General features: G+C 44.8%; 1 protein-coding gene across 2 annotated transcripts in view; it reads right to left on the bottom strand.

The window, feature by feature from the left end:
* The window catches only part of SLCO1C1 (solute carrier organic anion transporter family member 1C1), a 47,076-nt gene that overhangs the window by 16,736 nt on the left and 10,803 nt on the right, over nt 1-19,537 (bottom strand). For both annotated transcript variants that reach the window (XM_065405220.1, XM_065405228.1), the window contains 3 exons: nt 19,425-19,523; nt 17,389-17,634; nt 13,850-14,014 (listed from right to left, as the gene is read on the bottom strand). In XM_065405220.1, coding sequence (XP_065261292.1) covers nt 13,850-14,014; nt 17,389-17,634; nt 19,425-19,523 — 510 coding nt within the window. The remainder of the gene's footprint in view (nt 1-13,849; nt 14,015-17,388; nt 17,635-19,424; nt 19,524-19,537) is intronic.

Here is a 19,537-nt window from a genome sequence, read left to right as displayed (position 1 = left end):
CAGTAGATTTGCCCACTCCAAATTGATTCCCGACTGACCGGTAGCTGTCTGGCGTTGCAAGCTTCCACAGGGCTATTGCCACTCGCTTCTCAACTGTGAGGGCTGCTCTCATCCTGGTATTCTGGCGCTTCAGGGCAGGGGAAAGCAAGTCACAAAGTTCCATGAAAGTGCCCTTTCGCATGCGAAAGTTTCGCAGCCACTGGGAATCGTCCCACACCTGCAACATGATGCGGTCCCACCAGTCTGTGCTTGTTTCCCGGGCCCAGAATCGGCATTCCACAGCATGAACCTGCCCCAGTAACACCATGATTTGCACATTGCTGGGGCCTGTACTTTGTGAGAGGTCTATATCCATGTCAATTTCCTCATCACTCTCGTCACCGCGCTGCAATCGCCTCCTCGCCTGGTTTTGCTTTGGCATGTTCTGGCTCTGCATATACTCCAAGACAATGCGCGTGGTGTTCAAGTGCTCATAATTGCCGCGGTGATCTGAGCGGGCTCCATGATCCCAGTGCTATGGCGTCTGGGCTGAAAAAAGGCGCGAAACTATTGTCTGACGGAGGGAGGGAGGGGCGAGTGACGACATGGCTTACAGGGAATTAAAATCAACAAAGGTGGCTGTGCATCAGGGAGAAACACAAACAACTGTCACACAGAATGGCCCCCCCAAAAATTGAACTCAAAACCCTGGGTTTAGCAGGCCGTTGATTTCACGGAGGGAGGGGGAAGCAAATGAATACAGAACAAATCTGGTCCATCTATTTTTTACATCTTAAGCTGGCAGCAGACGGTGCAGCATGACTGATAGCCATCGGCATCTTCTGGGTGCTTGGCAGAAAATGCTGTATTACGACTGCTAGCCATCATTGTCAAGACGGTTCAATAGGACTGCCGGCAGGACTGAGTCTCCAGGAGACAAAACATGTCTGCCCAGGTGCCTCTGATTGAACTCACTGAGGAATATGATGATGACGGATATCAATCGTAATACACCATCCACTGCCAAAAGGCAATTAGCTGCTGCTGTGTAGCAATGCAGTACCACGTCTGCCGGCACCCAGATGACATATGGTGACGGTGAGCTGAGCTGAGCTGAGCGAGCTCCATGCTTGCCGTGGTATGTTGTCTGCACAGGTAACCCAGGTAAAAAGGCGCGAATTGATTGTCTGCCGTTGCTCTGACGGAGGGGGAGGGGCCTGATGACATGTACCCAGAACCCCCCACGACACAGTTTTTGCATCATCAGGCATTGGGATCTCAACCCAGAATTCCAATGGGCGGCAGAGACTGCAGGAACTGTGGGATAGCTACCCACAGTGCAATGCTCCGGAAGTCGACGCTAGCCTCGGTACTGTGGACGCGGTCCACCGACTTAATGCACTTAGAGCATTTTATGTGGGGACACACACAATCGACTGTATAAAACCGATTTCTATAAAACCGGCTTCTATAAATTCGACCTAATTTCGTAGTGTAGACATACCCTTATTGAAAATCAACATTAATGGTCGAGTGAGCTCCTCAGCCAGCTCTTTTAAAACTTTGCCAGGTACCAAGTTATTTTATTTGTATCATTTCATTTTCCCATCTTTCTTCTCTATGAAAACATATTATTGTCAGACAAAATAGTTAACACCCACCAAAAATTAAATACTTTAAATAAAAACCAGTCTCTTTCTGGTACAACAGAGATCTTCCTGACACTATAATGCGCAGCAGCTAGAGTACAAAATGGCAGCACATTAATTGAGATAGGTTTTTAAGTCCATTCATTTTCTAATTTTTTAAATGAAGGATTATTTAAATAATTTTTTTAAGTACATGGAGTATCTTCATTTTTTGGAAGTTTCTTTAATCTTCTCCAATTTCTGAACCTATCTCTGACAATGCTGCAACAATATTTAATATTTTGTATTTATTTAAACATTACATGGTACATTTTTGGCAGATTAGCAGTAGCAATATTAAGGACATCTAAGGCTTGGCCTAGGTCAGGGGTTCTCAAACTGGGGGTCAGGAGTCCTCAGGGGGTCGCGAGGTTATTACATGGGGGGGTCGCAAGCTGTCAGCCTCCACCCCAAACCCCCTTTGCCTCCAGCATTTATAATGGTGTTAAATGTATTTAAAAGTGTTTTTAATTTATAAGGGGGGTCACACTCAGAGACTTGCTATGTGAAAGGGGTCACCAGTAAAAAAGTTTGTGAGCCACTTTCCTAGGTAATGATCTATCAAATTCTTAAGACCTTCATGTTTGCCTCAATGTCAATTTGTTTGTGGTAGATTTATCACAGCATTAACTCAAATTCTATTAATGTTGTTTCTCATTACCATACCTTTAAACAAATGTATTGAAATTAGGGTCTAGAAAAAAAAATTATCCTGTAGCTCAATCCTGCAGGGTGATGACCACTCTTGTGAGACTTAAGTGCCCTCCGCTTGACTGATTTCAATGAGATGAGGGTGACTGGCATCTTGTAGGTTTGCCTCCTCATTGTTTAATTATTAGCATTAATTTCTAAAGCCTAAGATTTCTATTTTAGGTAAAATTATGTCCTTAGGTACTCATTAATAATAGTCACTTGAAAAAAAATGTGATCACCGGCTTTGAATGAAATATTATCTTGCTATTCAAATATTTTTAGTTTAAGGTATTAATTATTATTGAGAATTCCCCAATCCCCTCTTAGACAATGGCCTACAATCGTCACATGGATATTAATCCTAAGTGGTTTCACATTCATTGTTCCTGGAATGGAAACATACCAATCAAACCTGTCTGTTCAACTGAACCTAACCAACACAATTTGAATTTCGAATACTCACAATAAACGGATTGCACACAGTCAACAGACAAAGGGCCAGATCTTCCCGCTTTTCTGCTATAGCTCAACAGTGGAACTGGTTTATTGGGAAATCCCCAGGTGGAATGGGGCCAGCCCTAAGTCATGCTCTCATGGTTCCTAGTATAGATGGTATGTTAGAGCATAGCTGGTGTACCTCTGAACTTGACTACAGTCTCAGCTGCCAGAACAGCCCTTTAGGGGGCTTGTTGCAACAAGGTGAAAGTAAGAAGAGCTCTGAGGTTGCTCTAATTTACATCAGGCGCCGGATAGGCAGCCTCAAGAATAGGGGAATGTAAAGGTGGCACAGGGCCATCTTTGACGCTCACCTACTTGGGTCCTGCATCAAGCAGAGCTCAGAAAAAATGGAAGATCAAGACCAAAGAGCTATTCAATACTTTCAAAAACATTCAAGAGAACTGTAAAGACAACATCATAAGAGATCACTGATAAATAAACAAAGGTGAAATCCATTGGCTAAATTTTCCACTGCAAATTATTTCTCAGTTCTAATCTAAGTTACCATATATCAAGTCTTTTTTCCTTTTAAAGAGTTGTGTATTTTACAGCCATTACATAACACTGACAACTAGTGATACCGACCTGAAACTGTTTTTACAAACAGAAGCAAATTTTAAAAAAAATATTCATACAGTAGTTCAAGTTTGGGATGAGATCGTTAGGGGTTTTTAAAAAACTATTTCAAATTATTTATTTAATAAAAATGGTTCACAACTTTTAAACCCAATCTATCTACTTTTACATACATCAGAATCCTATTTATTCGGTTTCTTTCACATATTTTGGTTTGATTTGTACATAAGTAACAAAATAGGCTTAGTGGCTGAGCTTTGTGACTTTGTCCTCACCCACAACCATTTCAGATTTGGGGACAACTTATATCTTCAAGTCAGCGATACTGCTATGGGTACCCGCATGGCCCCATAGTATGCCAACATTTTTATGAACAACACTTCCTCAGCTCTCGTCCCCTAGCGCCCCTCCTCTGCTTCTGCTACATTGATGACATCTTCATCATATGGATCCACGGGAAGGAGGCCCTTGAAGAATTCCACCCTGATTTCAACAATTTCCACCCCGCCATCAAACTCAGCCTGGACCAGTCCACGCAAGAGATCCACTTCCTGGACACTACAGTGCAAATAAGTGACGGTCACATAAACACCACCCTATACCAGAAACCTGCTGACCGCTATACTTACCTACATGCCTCCAGCTTCCATCCAGGACACACCACACGATTCATTGTCTACAGCCAAGCCCTAAGATACAACTGAATTTGCTCCAATCCCTCAGACAGAGACAAACACCTACAAGGTCTTTATCAAGCATTCTTAAAACTACAATACCAACCTGGGGAAGTGAGGAAACAGATTAACAGAGCGAGACAGGTACCCAGAAGTCACCTACTACAGGACAGGCCCAACAAGGAAAATAACAGAAGACCACTGGCCATCATGTACAGCCCCCAGCTAAAACCTCTCCAGCACATCATCAGCGATCTACAACCTATCCTGGAAAACGACTCCTCACTGTCACAGGCCTTGGGAGGCAGGCCAGTTCTCACTTACAGACAGCCCCCCAACCTGAAGCAGATACTCACCAGCAACTACACACCACACCACAGAAACACTAACCCAGGAACCAATCCCTGTAGCAAACCTCGTTGCCTACTCTGTCCCCATATCTACTCTAGCGACACCATCAGAGGACCCAACCACATCAGCCACACCATCAGGGGCTCATTCACCTGCACATCTACTAATGTGATATATGCCATCATGTGCCAGCAATGCCCCTCTGCCATGTACATTGGCCAAACCAGAAAGTCTCTACGTAAAAGAATAAATGGACACAAATCGGACATCAGGAATAGTAACATACAAAAGCCAGTAGGAGAACACTTCAATCTCCCTTTACATACTATAACAGATTTAAAAGTAGCCATACTTGAAGAAAAAAACTTTAAAAACAGACTTCAAAGAGAAACTGCAGAACTAAAATTCATTTGCAAATTTAACACCATTAATTTGGGCTTGAATAGGGACTGGGAGTGGCTCGCTCATGACAGAAGCAACTTTCCCTCTCCTGGCATTGACACCTCCTCATCAATTATTGGGAGTAGACTACATCCACCCTGACTGAATTGGCCTTGTCCACACTGGTTCTCCACTTGTTAGGTAACTCCCTTCTCATCATGTGTCAGTATAATAATGCCTACATCTGTAATTTTCACTCCATGCATTTGAAGAAGTGGGTTTTTTTACCCACGAAAGCTTATGCTCAAATACATCTGTTAGTCTTTAAGGTGCCACCGGACTCCTCGTTGTTTTTGTTAAAGTAGGCTTAGAAGACAGCCACTAGATGGCCTATTAATTATTAGAATAGATCTTATTCAATCCAATAAAAAACTGATATATATATTATATGCAAGTCAATATTTTCCATAGATATATATTGCTCAGAGGTTTACTGCATACATACCAGTAACACTTTCACTGTATAGCTTGTACAAATGATATGTTTACCACTGAATTAGGAAGCATTGTGATATATATTTTAATTGCATGTTTCTTTAAACGTTCATCTTTATAGGAAACTGTATGAATTCACCGATTTGAAAATGAACATAGTGGAGGTAAACATGCCTATCAATATTTTGTAATAAACTAAGAATAAAACAAGATAAAGCTAATTTCTGCCACAAAGCCTATAGGAAGACAACTAATGAAGGGTGGGATTTTCAAAAGTGTTTGGTGTGGGGCTAATTCTGCTCCCATTGAAGTCAAAGATAAAACTCCTATTGGCATCTATGGCAATAGAAATTTGACAACTCAGTGCTTCTAAAAATCCCACTTTATGATTTTTAGAAAGCAGTGTTTACAATGCCATATGCATGAGCTAAGAGAGTCACTCCGGGATCTTATTTATATATATGTCATCCCAATACTCTCAACTTGTTAGTTCTACAGTGCTGGCTCTCACTTGTGGTGCCAGCTCTAAAGCCTAGCTGGTAAACGCTTTAGAGCAGGGACCATGTCCAGTTCTGTTGTGTTTGAGCCTCATCTTTGGGAGTGGTACAAACAATACTTTAACAAGTAGCAAAAGTTTGCCTAAAGAATGCATCAGGCCCCTTTGGCTCTTCTGAATATTCTTTGGTGTAAGAATCCTGCAGTGCACCTTTTGTACTGTAACTATTTAACACCGCCAACTGTTTTGTAGTTGCTATGCTTCAGACCTCTCACAGCCTTTGCTAATCCTGATATTTATCAGAGGAATTCAGGCAGAGATCCTCAGGAAGGTCATTGTTGGCTGCCCGGACCATGCTTTGTGTCAGGGAGGAATTCAGTGATCTGCCTTCTAGTGATGGCAATACAGCTAGAACTCTTTCAAACACAGCAGAGTCACATAGCCTTTGCCAAGCATGGTTCCAGAGCTTTGTGAAATTAGATGGGTATTAATCCTAAATCATTTCACACACAGTTGAAAGCTTAGCACTAGGAAAATCTTTATATACAATGCAAACTACTGTATTGCTTATATGAATTGTTTTGAATGCTTTTCTGGCCAGCACCTTTACTTGTCTACATTTCTATGGGTCTCATGCCAGGAAATTCCAACTTCTATCTTCAAGGAATTAACATAGCACAATGGATCAATGTGGCTTTTCTGCACATGTATACCTCTGTTGCTGTGCTGTGTCTTGAGATCCATGAAATGAAGACAGTCTTTTCTGTATTAGATGCAAACCTCCTTGTTGTCTAATATGGTTGAGACACTGAAACTCAGTAATTTAATTCAAACCTCAGGCTTCCCCAAATGGCCAGGCTGAGATTCACCATCCTAAAGATGTTGCCAAGAAATGAGAGTCTTTGTTTTACACAGCTTTACATTCCTTCATTGAGCTGATGCATTCTGATGCATACTTAACAAACACATGATTGAATATAAAGCAATCCACAATTATGGGGGACATGACCTTTGCTATTATTTGTAAGATATCTAGTTCAAACGGAGAAAAAAAAAGCCCATGTCAACTTCACATAGCAGCAGATGCGTTAATGTAGATTTTGACATAAGCAATATTAGGTGGATACAATCTTATCGACATCATGCTAGAAGTGGATCTTGAGCGGGAATTTGAATGGTAATGGCTTTACAGAGAATATCACAGAGGGCATCCCAGGTGCAGCCAAATTTAACCATGACTCAGTATGATTAATGGCATACTTTGATATTATACCAGATTACACTCCTAGTCCAACCAAATGTTAAACACAATTATGAACTTTAGAAGGTGCATGAAGAAGAGCCTCTAAGGTCTATACAAGGACAGCACTGAATATCTAGGCCACTGCAACTGGGGTACTCTTTTCATGACAGGCTTACTGTAACAAGTGAAATAAAATTAAATAACCAGGGATTGTCCCCACTCCATCTATGTATGAAAGGTACCTTGTCTGGTGGATCTACCCCTCTCTGTATGAACGGGGACAGTGCTGCCCCAACCCCAGTAAGGACTCTCTGCAGGGCAAGGTGATAGTTTATGGGTGAGAACATGTTATATCTCCCTTAAGTCTCATGGAGAATGCGCTATAACATTGATACAGCCTGGAAATGGGGGAAGGATGAAGTCAGCAGTAGGAAGGTGTGATCTGGAACTGGGGAACAAGCAGCATAGCACAGACCAACAGGAAGGCAGCAGGAAGAGGTGTCTTACAGTAAGAGCAAAGTAGGACAACTGAGGCCTGGTCTACACTAGGCGTTTATGTCAAATTTAGCACCGTTAAATCGAATTAACCCTGCACCCGTCCACACCACGAGGCTATTTAGTTCGACATAGAGGGCTCTTAAATTCGACTTCTGTACTCCTCCCCAACGAGGGGAGTAGCGCTAAATTCGACATGGCCATATCGAATTAGGCTTGGTGTGGATGGAAATCGACGGTAATAGCTCCGGGAGCTATCCCACAGTGCACCACTCTGTTGACGCTCTGGACAGCAGTCCGAGCTCGGATGCTCTGACCAGCCACACAGGAAAAGCCCCGGGAAAATTTGAATTCCTTTTCCTGTCTGGGCAGTTTGAATCTCATTTCCTGTTTGGACAGCATGGCGAGCTCAGCAGCACTGGCAACGATGCAGAGCTCTCCAGCAGAGATGGCCGTGCAATCCCAGAATAGAAAGAGGGCCCCAGCATGGACTGATCGGGAAGTCTTGGATCTCATCGCTGTGTGGGGCGAGGAGTCTGTGCTTTCCGAGCTGCGCTCCAAAAGACGGAATGCAAAGATCTATGAGAAGATCTCTAAAGCCATGGCAGAGAGAGGATACAGCCGGGATGCAACGCAGTGCCGCGTGAAAATCAAGGAGCTGAGACAAGGCTACCAGAAGACCAAAGAGGCAAACGGACGCTCCGGATCCCAGCCCCACACATCCTGTTTCTACGAGGCACTGCATTCCATCCTTGGTGCGGCCGCCACCACTACCCCACCACTGACCGTGGACTCTGAGGATGGGATATTGTCCACAGCCGGTTCCTCGGACATGTTAGCGGACGTGGAAGATGAGGAAGGAGATGAGGAGGACGAGGCAGTCGGCAGCGCTTACCAAGCTGATTTCCCCGACAGCCAGGAGCTCTTCATCACCCTTACAGAGATGCCCTACCAACCCTCCCCAGCATGTAACCCGGACACAGATTCAGGGGAAGGATCAAGCGGTAAGTGCTTTAAACATATAAACCTTTATTTTTTACAAAACTTGAATATTAATACTAATAACAATCTTTGATTCATGATTTCTTCCCCCTGGGCGCTTAAATAATCAGTAACAACTATTTATAAAAAAATCAAACAGTGTCCGGTTGTGCATGATTGTGCTGCCCAAGCTGCTCCACTCTTTTGTTCCTGCTACTGCAGCTATATGAAAATCCGGTCTATATGTCCGGGGATAGAGCAGTAGTCCTCCACAGACATCTCCACAAAGCTCTCCTGCAAGTAATGGGATAGCCTGTTGATCAGGTTCCTGGGGAGAGCGGCTTTACTTGGTCCTCCGAAGTACGAGACGTTCCCGCGCCAGGAGACAAGCAGGTACTCTGGAATCAGTGCCTTGCATATCATGGCGGCATAGGGCCCCGGTCTCTGCAGGTTTTCTCGAAGCATCCTCTGGATCTCGGTGTCCGGGATCCTCATGAGGGTAATGTCGCTCATGACAACCTGCTTTGAATTAGGTAGGGGACTGTTAGTATTGGGACTGCTTGCAACAAGTTCCTTTACAGAACTGTGACCGCTGGTTTACAGCCACGCGGTGGGGGCAGGAGAGGGTCAGCATCCAGGGATCTTTCCCTGGCACATCCGCGAGGGGGTGGGACAGGGCCACAGTTCTTGCTTGGCCGATTGCTGGCAGCACAGACTGGCATTGCTTTCAATGTGAAAGGTGGCCAGTGGTACTCCTAAAGTTTTAATCTGCAACAAGTCTACGGCTTACCATCTTTGCCTGCTACAGAGAGTACCGTGTCCTGCCCCGGTTCCCAGATCGGCAGTGCAAAAGCCCAGGCACTGAAGGCGAGGTTCGAAAATTCGACCTTGTCCTCAGTGCGTATGTGATAGGTGTGGTTCATGGTCTTGTTCACAGAGAAAGACTAGGTTCTTGTGAATCAAGGTTCTTGATTCACAACTGCATTTATCTTTCGGAGGAATTCACTGCCTTTTCCTCATTCCCACAGCCACATGTGCAACTGTCTCCCAACCCAGCCTGGAATCACACTCCCAGAGGCTAGCGCACATTAGGCGGAGGAAGAAGAAGACGTGAGAGGACATGTTCTCTGAACTTATGGGCTGCTCCCGAGCCCAGGCAGCACAGCATAACCAGTAGAGGGAGAATTTGTCCCAAATGCACCGGACACACATGGAACGTGAGGAGAGGTGGCGGCAGGAAGACCAGCAGGCGACTCAAACGCTGCTTGGACTTCTGAGGGAGCAAACGGACACGCTCCGGCGCCTTGTTGATGTTCTGCAGGAACGGAGGCAGGAGGACAGAGCCCCGCTGCAGTCTATCAGGAACCGCACTCCCCCGCCACCAAGTCCCATACCCCCCTCGCCCAAAGTCCAAACAAGGAGGGGCGGAAGAGTCCGTGAAAACTCTCACTCCACCCCTGCAGACTGCTCAAGCACCAGAAGGCTGTCATTCACCAAAATTTGAAAAGTCCTTTCCTGGCCGCCTCAAGCAAGCCCCCGTCCAAGATTCACCCCCCAGTTTCATGTGTGGTTGTTAATAAAAAATACGTTTTTGTTCATTACTGTTTCAGTCATGCTGTTTTGAGGGAGAGTCTGCCTGCAGGGGGGGAAGGGGCTTGGTAATTGGACAGGACAGTCACCTTTAGCAGGCTACAGAGGCGGGGGCAGGTCCAGCAGCAGGGCACATACACAGTGCAGTGACTAGTTACCCTGGTCAGTCTGAGAGGTGGTTTTCATGTTCTGTGCGTGGGGGGGGGGGGTCGCTCTGTGACTTTGTGGCGGGGGAGGGCAGTTACAGATGTTATGCAGCGGTCCTTGTCCTGGATCACAGAGCCACGCAGCAGGGGATCTGTAACCCTCCTCCCCCTGCCATAAAGTCACATAGCCCCCACATACACGCAGTCCCGCTCAGGAGGGCTGGCAGGCTCCGTTGAAACAACCAGTCCGCCACTGCGAATCCTGTCATTCCTGGAGTTTAGAAGGATCATTTGCATCAGTACACTATACCCGCTCCCCACCACAGTCTGCGTCCCAGGTTTAAAACATTCCCGCGAAAACAGTAATAAAGACAACGGTGTTCATTAACAAAATAAAACTGAATTTATTTTTTTGGAAGGGGGTGGAAGGGGTCTGTAACTGGAGAGGATAGTCATCTTTAACTGGGTAAAGAAACGGGGGCAGGTTCAGCTTCTCTGTACAGAAACTTAAAAGTCACTGGTCACCCTGCTCACTGTGGAACCAGGCTTTCAAAGCCTCCCGGATGCACAGCGCGTCCCGCTGTGCTCTTCTAATCACCCGGCTGTCTGGCTGGGTGTAATCAGATGCCAGGCTATTTGCCTCAACCTCCCACCCCGCCATAAAGGTCTCCCCCTTGCTCTCACACAGATTGTGGAGCACACAGCAAGCAGCTATAACAATGGGGATATTGGTTCGCTGAGATCATAGCGAGTGAGTAAGCTTCTCCATCTCCCCTTGAGACGTCCAAAAGCACACTCCACCACCATTCTGCACTTGCTCAGCCGGTAGTTGAAGAGTTCTTTTTCAGAGTCCAGGGCGCCAGTGTAGGGCTTCATGAGCCAGGGCATTAGCGGGTAGGCTGGGTCCCCAAGGATCACTGTAGGCATCTCCACATCCCCAAGAGTTATTTTGTGGTCCGGGAAGTAAATACCTTCCTGCAGCCGTCTAAACAGACCAGAGTTCCTGAAGACGCGAGCGTCATGAACCTTGCCCGGCCATCCAACGTTGATGTTGGTAAAACGTCCCCTGTGGTCCACCAGTGCTTGCAGCACCATTGAAAAGTAGCCCTTTCGGTTGATGTACTGGCTGGCCTGGTGGTCCGGTCCCAGGATAGGGATGTGAGTTCCATCTATAGCCCCACCGCAGTTTGGGAATCCCATCGCGGCGAAGCCATCTATGATGACCTCCACGTTTCCCAGGGTCACTACCTTTGAGAGCAGTACCTTGACGATTGCGTTGGCTACTTGCATCACAACAACCCCCACGGTAGATTTGCCCAAGCCAAACTGGTTCGCGACAGACCGGTAGCTGTCCGGAGTTGCAAGCTTCCAGAGGGCTATGGCCACTCGCTTCTGGACAGTCAGGGCTGCTCGCATCCGGGTGTCATTGTGCTTCAGGGCAGGGGACAGCAACTCACAAAGTTCCAGGAAAGTCCCCTTCCGCATGCGAAAGTTTCGCAGCCACTGGGATTCGTCCCAGACCTGCAGCACTATGCGGTCCCACCAGTCAGTGCTTATTTCCCGTGCCCAGAATCGCCGTTCCACAACATCCAGATGACCCATTGTCACCGTGATGTCCTCGGAGCTGGGTCCCGTGCTTTGTGAGAGGTCTGTGCCCCTCTCAGAGTTCAGGCCCTCACCACGGTGCCGTAGCCTCCTCGCCTGGTTCATCTGCATCTGCCTCTGGGAAAGGTGGATGATAACCTGCGAGGCGTTCACAAGTGCCACAACTGCAGCGATGGTCGCAGCGGGATCCATGCTCGCAGTGCTGTGGCGTCCACGCTGTCACTGACCCGAAAAGTGCGCGAACTGATTTCCCGCCGGCGCTTTCAGGGAGGGAGGGAGGGCGGTATTGACAGACGGATGACGACAATTACCCAAAAGCACCCTCGACCCTTTTTTTTTACCCAGAAGGCATTGGCGGCTCGACCCAGAATTCCAATGGGCAGCGGGGACTGCGGGAACTGTGGGATAGCTGCCCACAGTGCACCGCTTCCAATGTCGACGCTTTCCCCATTAGTGTGGACTCACAAAGTCGAATTACTGTCCTTAGTGTGGACACACAAGTTCGACTTTGCAATATCGATTCCACATATTCGATTTAAGGGAAATCGAAATACCCTCGTAGTGTAGACATACCCTGAGAGACCTACTGGCCTCCATGCTGAGTCATGTCACTGTGGCTCACTTCAGCATCACCTATTCTTTTCTTTTTAACATTCTCACATGCAAATAACTAAAAATTGTCAGCATTTTATAGGAGGTAAATATGAAGCCCAGCGGGTTTTCTTTACCTCCATCTGTTAATTGAGAATAACATTATTTAACTAATTTCTTAATAAATTCTAGAGATGCTACAGCTACACCATAATTGGGTCCTGTGACGAGGCACCTGCCCCACACTAGCCCTGAGAGGGTTAAAACCAGCCTAGGGAGGCTGAGCAGCAGGCAGCCAAAGGACTGGCTGCAGGGGAAACAGCCAATTAGGGTGGCAGCTGCAGACAATTAGCACGGTGGCTGGACCAGCCAATCAGGGCCCAGCCGGCCCATATAAAAGGAAGATGCAGACCAGAGCGGGTTAGTCTGCTGCAAGGAGCCCTAGGGAGAAGACTGGCTTTCTAGAGGGCTCCTGGCAGACTGCCAGGACTTACATGCTCGAGGCCCTGGGGAAGAGGTCAAAGGAGCTGGAGCCAGAGACAGGAGAAGAAGGAACAGAGGCTGCGGGGAAGTGGCTCAGGGAATAGAGACAGTGACCTAGAAGGAAGAGGCAGCAGGAAGCTGCTGTTGGCAGGGTCCCTGGGCCAGGACCTGGAGTAGTGGGCGGCCCTGGGTCCCCCTCACTGAAGGAGCGGCCGGCTATGGACGGCCAAGCTGCTACGAGGAGTGGCTGGACTCTTGCTGGAGGAGTCCCCCAGAAGAGGGGGAAACCGGATGGTGACATGGCGGGAGGGCTGTGCCACAAAGCAGATGTTGAGAGGAAGGAGCCGTAAGGGGTCTTCAAATGGAGGTGAGGACAGGAGAGCCACCACCACACAATGGTGCACCCACTGGGGATGAGCTAATTCCCAAAACGCCCAGCAGGAGGTGCCAGTGTGGTGAGTGACCCCGTGACAGGTCCCTACACCACTTTCTGAACTGATGCTCAGTTTGTTGGAATGGGAAGTCAGGAAGTGAGCAATACTTATAAATATATATTTACAGAAATTATTTTAAAATTAATTCCTGATTTAAGTTATTTTCTTGTGATTGCCTGAAATTTTTCTTTTATATTTTCTGGAAGAAGGGTAAGTAAACCAGCAATCTCAACAATCCCTTGCAGCAGCTCTTGCATACACTTAAACTCAGAGTTAATTAAATGCTAAACTCAATGATAAAACAGATTCATGTTCAGCATCTGGTATTTAAAAATTTTACAAGGGGAGCAGAAAGTAGTCTTCAGAAGCATTTTTTGCCCATTTCTGTCTACCAGTCGGCAATCCTAAAGGTTTCCATTTTTAAGGCACCAAGAAGTTGACTTAACATACCTATAACAAAATTCGTTTTTGAAGATGATTGCCCATACTGTTGCTCAATATATTTTGGTTTATATGTTACCATGCCAATTAAAGAATTGAACTGAATGATGCTTGCACACAAATATAGAAAGTAAACTGGATTTCCGAAGAGGTTCTTCACTGATGGCAGGAAATCTGCAAACCAAAATGCTCTGTTAGTGAAAAGCAAACTGGAAAAATAATAATTAATATGAATAATATTTTGTAATTCAATAGCACCTTCCCATCAAGGACCACACAATGCTTAATAAAGATTAATAAAGTCAGTTGCTGGGAGGTGGGTATGATCCCTATTTTACAGATTGGGGGAGGGCAGGGGGAGTGAGGAACAAACTAGTTAAGTGTCAAACTTTCAAAAATGGCATTTTGTTTTGAGTGCCTCACTTTTTTTGGTATTCAACTTTAGACAACTAAGGACCTGATTTTCAGGTGCACTGAGCACCCACACTTCCCACTGGCTTCAACTGGCTTGACCCTATATGGGTCAAGTTGTCTTACTCAACTGCTGAGGCACCCAAAACTAGAGACCCTTTTGGAAATCTAAGGCCAACGAAACAAAAGTCTGTGGAATATCTGGGACTAGAATCCAGATCTTGTGATTCCCCACCCAGTGCTTTCACTAGACTGTGCCCCATCCCTACTTTGATCAGCTTTGGTATATATTTTAGAGATGGATGAACCTTAAAGGGCAGAGAGGGTTGGATAAGTTTCAATTTGGTGTCTGTGGAAACTGCTTCAACAGTCACTCTTTGACTCACACACATGCAAGAGAAGGGATCTGTGAAGGCAATATTTTCAGATGACTTCACAATACCTTGATTTCCAGTTCTCACCTATAAATTTAATTGTTAATTTAAACAATAATAAGTCACCAGGACCAAATGTTATTCCCCCAAAGTTCTGAAGGAACTCAAATATGAAATTGCAGAACTACTAAGTGTGGTATGTAAATCAGCTTTTGTACCCAGTGACTGGACGATACGTAACATGACACCATTTTTTATAAAAGGCTCCAGAGTTGATTCCAGCAATTACAGGCCAGTGAGCCTAACTTCTGTACCAGGCAAATTGGTTGAAACTATAGTAAAGAACAAAATTATCAGACACATAGATGAATACGATTTGTTGGGGAAGAGTCAACTTGGCTTTTGTAAAGGGAAATCATGCCTCACCAATCTATTAGAATTCGTTGAGGGGGTCAACAAGCATGAGAATAAGGGTGATCCAGTGGATGTAGTGTACTTGGACTTTCAGAAAGCCTTTGACAAGATCCCTCACCAAAGGCTCTTAAGCTAAGTAAGCAGTCATGAGATAAGAAGGAAGGTTCCCTCATGGATCAGTAACTGATTAAAAGGCAGGAAACAATGGGTAGGAATAAATGGTCAGTTTTCAGAATGGAGAGAGGTAAATAGTGGTTTCCCCCAGAGGTCTGTACTAGAACCAGTGCTGTTCAACATAGTCATAAATGATCTGGGAAAAAAGGGGTAAAGAGTGAAGTGGCAAAATTTGCACACAATACAAAATTACTCAAGCTAGTTAAGTCCAAAGCAGACTGCAAAGAATTAAAAAGGGATCTCACAAAACTGTGTGACTGGGCAACAAAATGGTAGAGGAAATTCAATCTTGATACATGCAAAGTAATGCACATTGGAAAATATAATCCCAACTATACATACAAAATGATGGATACTAAATTAGCTGTTACCACTCAAGAAAGATCTTGGAGTCATTGTGGCTAGTTCTCTGAAAACATCTGTTCAATATGCAGCAGCAGTCACAAAAGCTAACAGAGTGTTAGGAACCATTAGAAAAAGAATAGATAGTAAGTCGGAAAATATCATAATGCCTCTATATAAATCCATGGTATGCCCACACCTTGAATACCACATGCAGTTCTGGTCACCCCATCTCAAAAAAGATACATTAGAATTGAAAAAAGTACAGAGAAGGGCAACAAAAATGATTATGGATATGGAATAGCTTCTGTATGAGGAGAGATTAAAAAGACTGGGACTTTTCAGCTTAGAAATGAGATGACTAAGGGGGGATATGATAGAGGTCTATAAAATCATGACTGGTGTGGAGAAAGTAAATAAGGAAGTGTTATTTACTCTTTCACATAACACAAGAGCTAGGGGTCACCCAATGAAATTAATAGGCAGCAGATTTAAAACACACAAATGGAAGTACTTCTTCAAATAACGCACAGTCAACCCGTGGAACTCATTACCAGAGGCCTAAACCATAACAGGGTTCAAAAAAGAACTAGATATTCTGATAGAAGATAGGTCCTTTAATGGCTATTAGCCAAGATGGTCAGGGATGCACCCTACGCTATGTGTGTCCCTTGCCTCTATTTGCCAGAAGCTGGGAATGGGTGACGGGGGATGGATCACTTGATGATTGCTTGTTCTGTTCATTCCCTCTGAAGCATCTGGCATTGGCCACTGACAGAAGACAGGATACTGGGCTAGATGAACAATTGATCTGACCCAGTATGGCCATTCCTCTGTCCTCTTTTGAGGCACGTTGGAAATACCACACAAATACCCTTTTTTGTGATATTTTTATATTTCCAGCAAAAGGCAGGCATAGCAATTAATAAAAGAAAAAATATTTACTTTCAGGCACCCATTAAATTTCTCTATCTCTCCTTTTTCTCCTCCCTGTCACAAAGAGAGGGATTTAATTCAGGCTTTAGCCAAAGTTAATTATATCCTTGGCTTGTTCATGACCTCAATGTAAATGAGTGGAACTCATTATAGCGCATGAATGTTGCATGCATCCACTAAATAAAGAACCACCACCATTTTTCTATCATAAAGTAGCCAAAATGCTGTAACATCCCCAGGTTTATTTCACTTTGATCCAAAATCCCAGGTGTTGCTAGTGAATAACTGGGAATTCTCTTGCCAACTTGCTGACGTAAAATTCCCAGAAATTAGAGGGAAGGGCATTAGTTAAACTGAAATAGTGTGGCTTGGTCTTATAAATAAAATATTTTTTTGTCCTGCTTCCATACAAGCAGATGCCATAACTTTGCCTTTTCCTGCATTTTGTTCAGCCTGGGCGTGCTCATGTGAGTAGAAGCCAATTATTTTCCCATTCGTTTTTCTGAACATGGAGCTTGCAATCAACCTCAAGATTTTACAGTAGGGAGTTACAAACTTTCTGTAATGTTAGCTATTTTTTTGAGGGGGCGGTTATAGGTCCCCTTTGTATTGGGTTTGTTTAAACATACATCTTTTACAGGGAAAGATCTAGCCTTTTTGCAAATTGTCCCCCAACAGCCTCATGGATCACTTCAGGGTCAGAAACCCAGCTGGAGAAACTGTGCCGTAGGAGATGAGGGGCTAGGAAGCAATTAGAGGGCCTCTTTTGTTCATATTGCTAATCCTAATGTGCCACTAAGCCAATATCAACTCTGAGGCCTTTAAACAGAGGTAAGGTAAGGCCTGAAAGGTAAGGTGTAAAACTAAACAGTTATAAAACAAAATGTGTTTACTTGCCTTTCGCCATTTCAAGTATCTTTAATTGCTGTTCATAAGATCTGTGATGCTCGCTGTTATCTTCAATAATGAACTTTGACTGCTCAGAGGAGGTACTGGAATCCTTTCTGCTTTCTGGTCTTGGCAGGTGCTTTGGTAAGAACCAGAATGGGATGGCAGCCAGAACACTTAACACACCTGCTATTAAATAACCAAGCCACCAAGCTCCTACCCATCGGGCATCATTGTGAGTTATTGTTATACTGTCTGTGGTACAGGGGGGGAAAGAGGGACATATTTGCATATTTAGTGAAAGTTTGTTAAGAGCAAAGCAAACTTTGGAGGGTACCTCTCCCAGTAGAGATTCTTATTTCTTCAACAGAGCCCCAGATCTCTTTTTCCATAGTCACCATCCCCACCCACATCCAATACTTTTCTGACAGCTGTGGAGTACACACCCCTTTAGAAACTATCTACACTGTTCCCAGAGGTGAAAGTAAGCCGGTCCGGTCCGGCGTACTGGCAAGAGCCAGTACGCCGTGCCGGACTAGACTGGCTTCCGTGGCGGTGATTTAAAGGGCTCAGGGCTCCAGCCGCTGCGGGGCACCCCGGGCCCTTTAAATCACCACCGGAGCTCCGGCAGCCAGGCTCCCACGGTGATTTAAAGGGCCCGGAGCTCCGCGGCGGCCAGAGCACCGAGCCTGTTAATTCACCCCTGAGCTCCCAGCCGCTGGTAGCTCCAGGGTGATTTAAAGGCCCTGGGGCTCCCAGCCACAGCCAGAGCCCCAGGGCCTTTAAATCTTGAAAGGCCCTGCCCCCTCCGGTTGAGGCCCCACCCCCGCTCAGGACTCCGGCGTACCGGTAAGTCCTTTAAGTTACTTTCACCCGACTGTTCCTTAAGTGGTCGGAAAGGTTGCCATTGAGGCATATAACCATGATGCTGCCACATCTCCCATGCAGACTGGGAGTTTTTCTTTTGAGTTCTCATATTTCTGTATAACTTGTGATTTGGGTTAAATGTAATCAACATTTATATCACATCAAAATCCCGATTGTATTTTCTCCAGCACTGACACAAACAAAATCTATCTACCTGTAGGGTTTAAAAATAAATAATTGTGCCACGTGTTTCGATCAATGTTTCATATTCAAACTCTGATCCTGTTCATGACATGTGCTAAGCAACTTCCTATTAAGTCAATAAGAGTGGAAGGGGCAAGTGTTCGGCAGTTCACAAGATCAGTCCCACTGATAGAGCATCATCTTATCAGTAGAATGGATTTCAAAAATACAGCAACAACAAAGAGTTATTTATGCATTGCTGTTTACCCCGTCCCAGTACAGTCAGGACAAGGAATTCAAAACATTCACTAAAAGAGTCTATTTAAAGATGGTTAAACAATTTCCATCCAAACTTTTTTTGGATGGAAAACTGGGGGGAGGTTGACCAAACAAAAAAATTCAGCTTACCTTAAAAAAAAAAAAGTCAGAAAACCAAAAACCTGAACCATTGTCCCCCCCCCAAAAATCAGTTTTTCTGGTTGTGGGGGGAGGAGGGTTGGGTTTTTTTTTGCTGAAAAGTCAAAAATTATCTTTGGGGAGGGGGGAATTTTCCAACCAGCTCTAATTATATGACCTATTTTGGGGTCAGATTCTGCCATCCTTATTCGTGTTGAGAAGTACCTTACACCTCATTCAGTCCCTTTCTTATACTCTAGGCATTCAGTCTCTACAAAAAAATCCAAAATCCCATTATTTTAGAAAACATGCATGCAGAATATATCACTTTTTTTTACTGATGGGTTTTGCTGAATTCAAGGGATTGTATTTTAATGTCTTTTATTTAATTTAAGCAATATTATGATGGGGGGGGAAAGGGAATTCTTCTTATGCTGGAAATAATTTTTCAGTTTAAAAACTTCCAAAGCCAACTACCCTCAAGCCTTTAATTTAACCTGCCTTTTTATATCCCCCATATCATTTACTTTGAAGGGTTTGGAACTTTTCAATGCGACACATAGAGTAAACAATTTTTAAAAATGATTTTTCTGACTTACCCAAGTCTACAAAGCCAATGTCAACATATAGTTTGGCACAGAGGGATCCTAAAAGAAAACCAAATATTGGGCCTATAATTGCAACTGTCTGTACACACCCTGCAAAAAAACAC

Source organism: Emys orbicularis, chromosome 1, assembly GCF_028017835.1.
Source record: "Emys orbicularis isolate rEmyOrb1 chromosome 1, rEmyOrb1.hap1, whole genome shotgun sequence".
Classification (NCBI taxonomy): domain Eukaryota; kingdom Metazoa; phylum Chordata; order Testudines; family Emydidae; genus Emys; species Emys orbicularis.
Note: the sequence above shows the minus strand (reverse complement) of the source record. Positions and strands in the feature narration are given on the sequence as shown.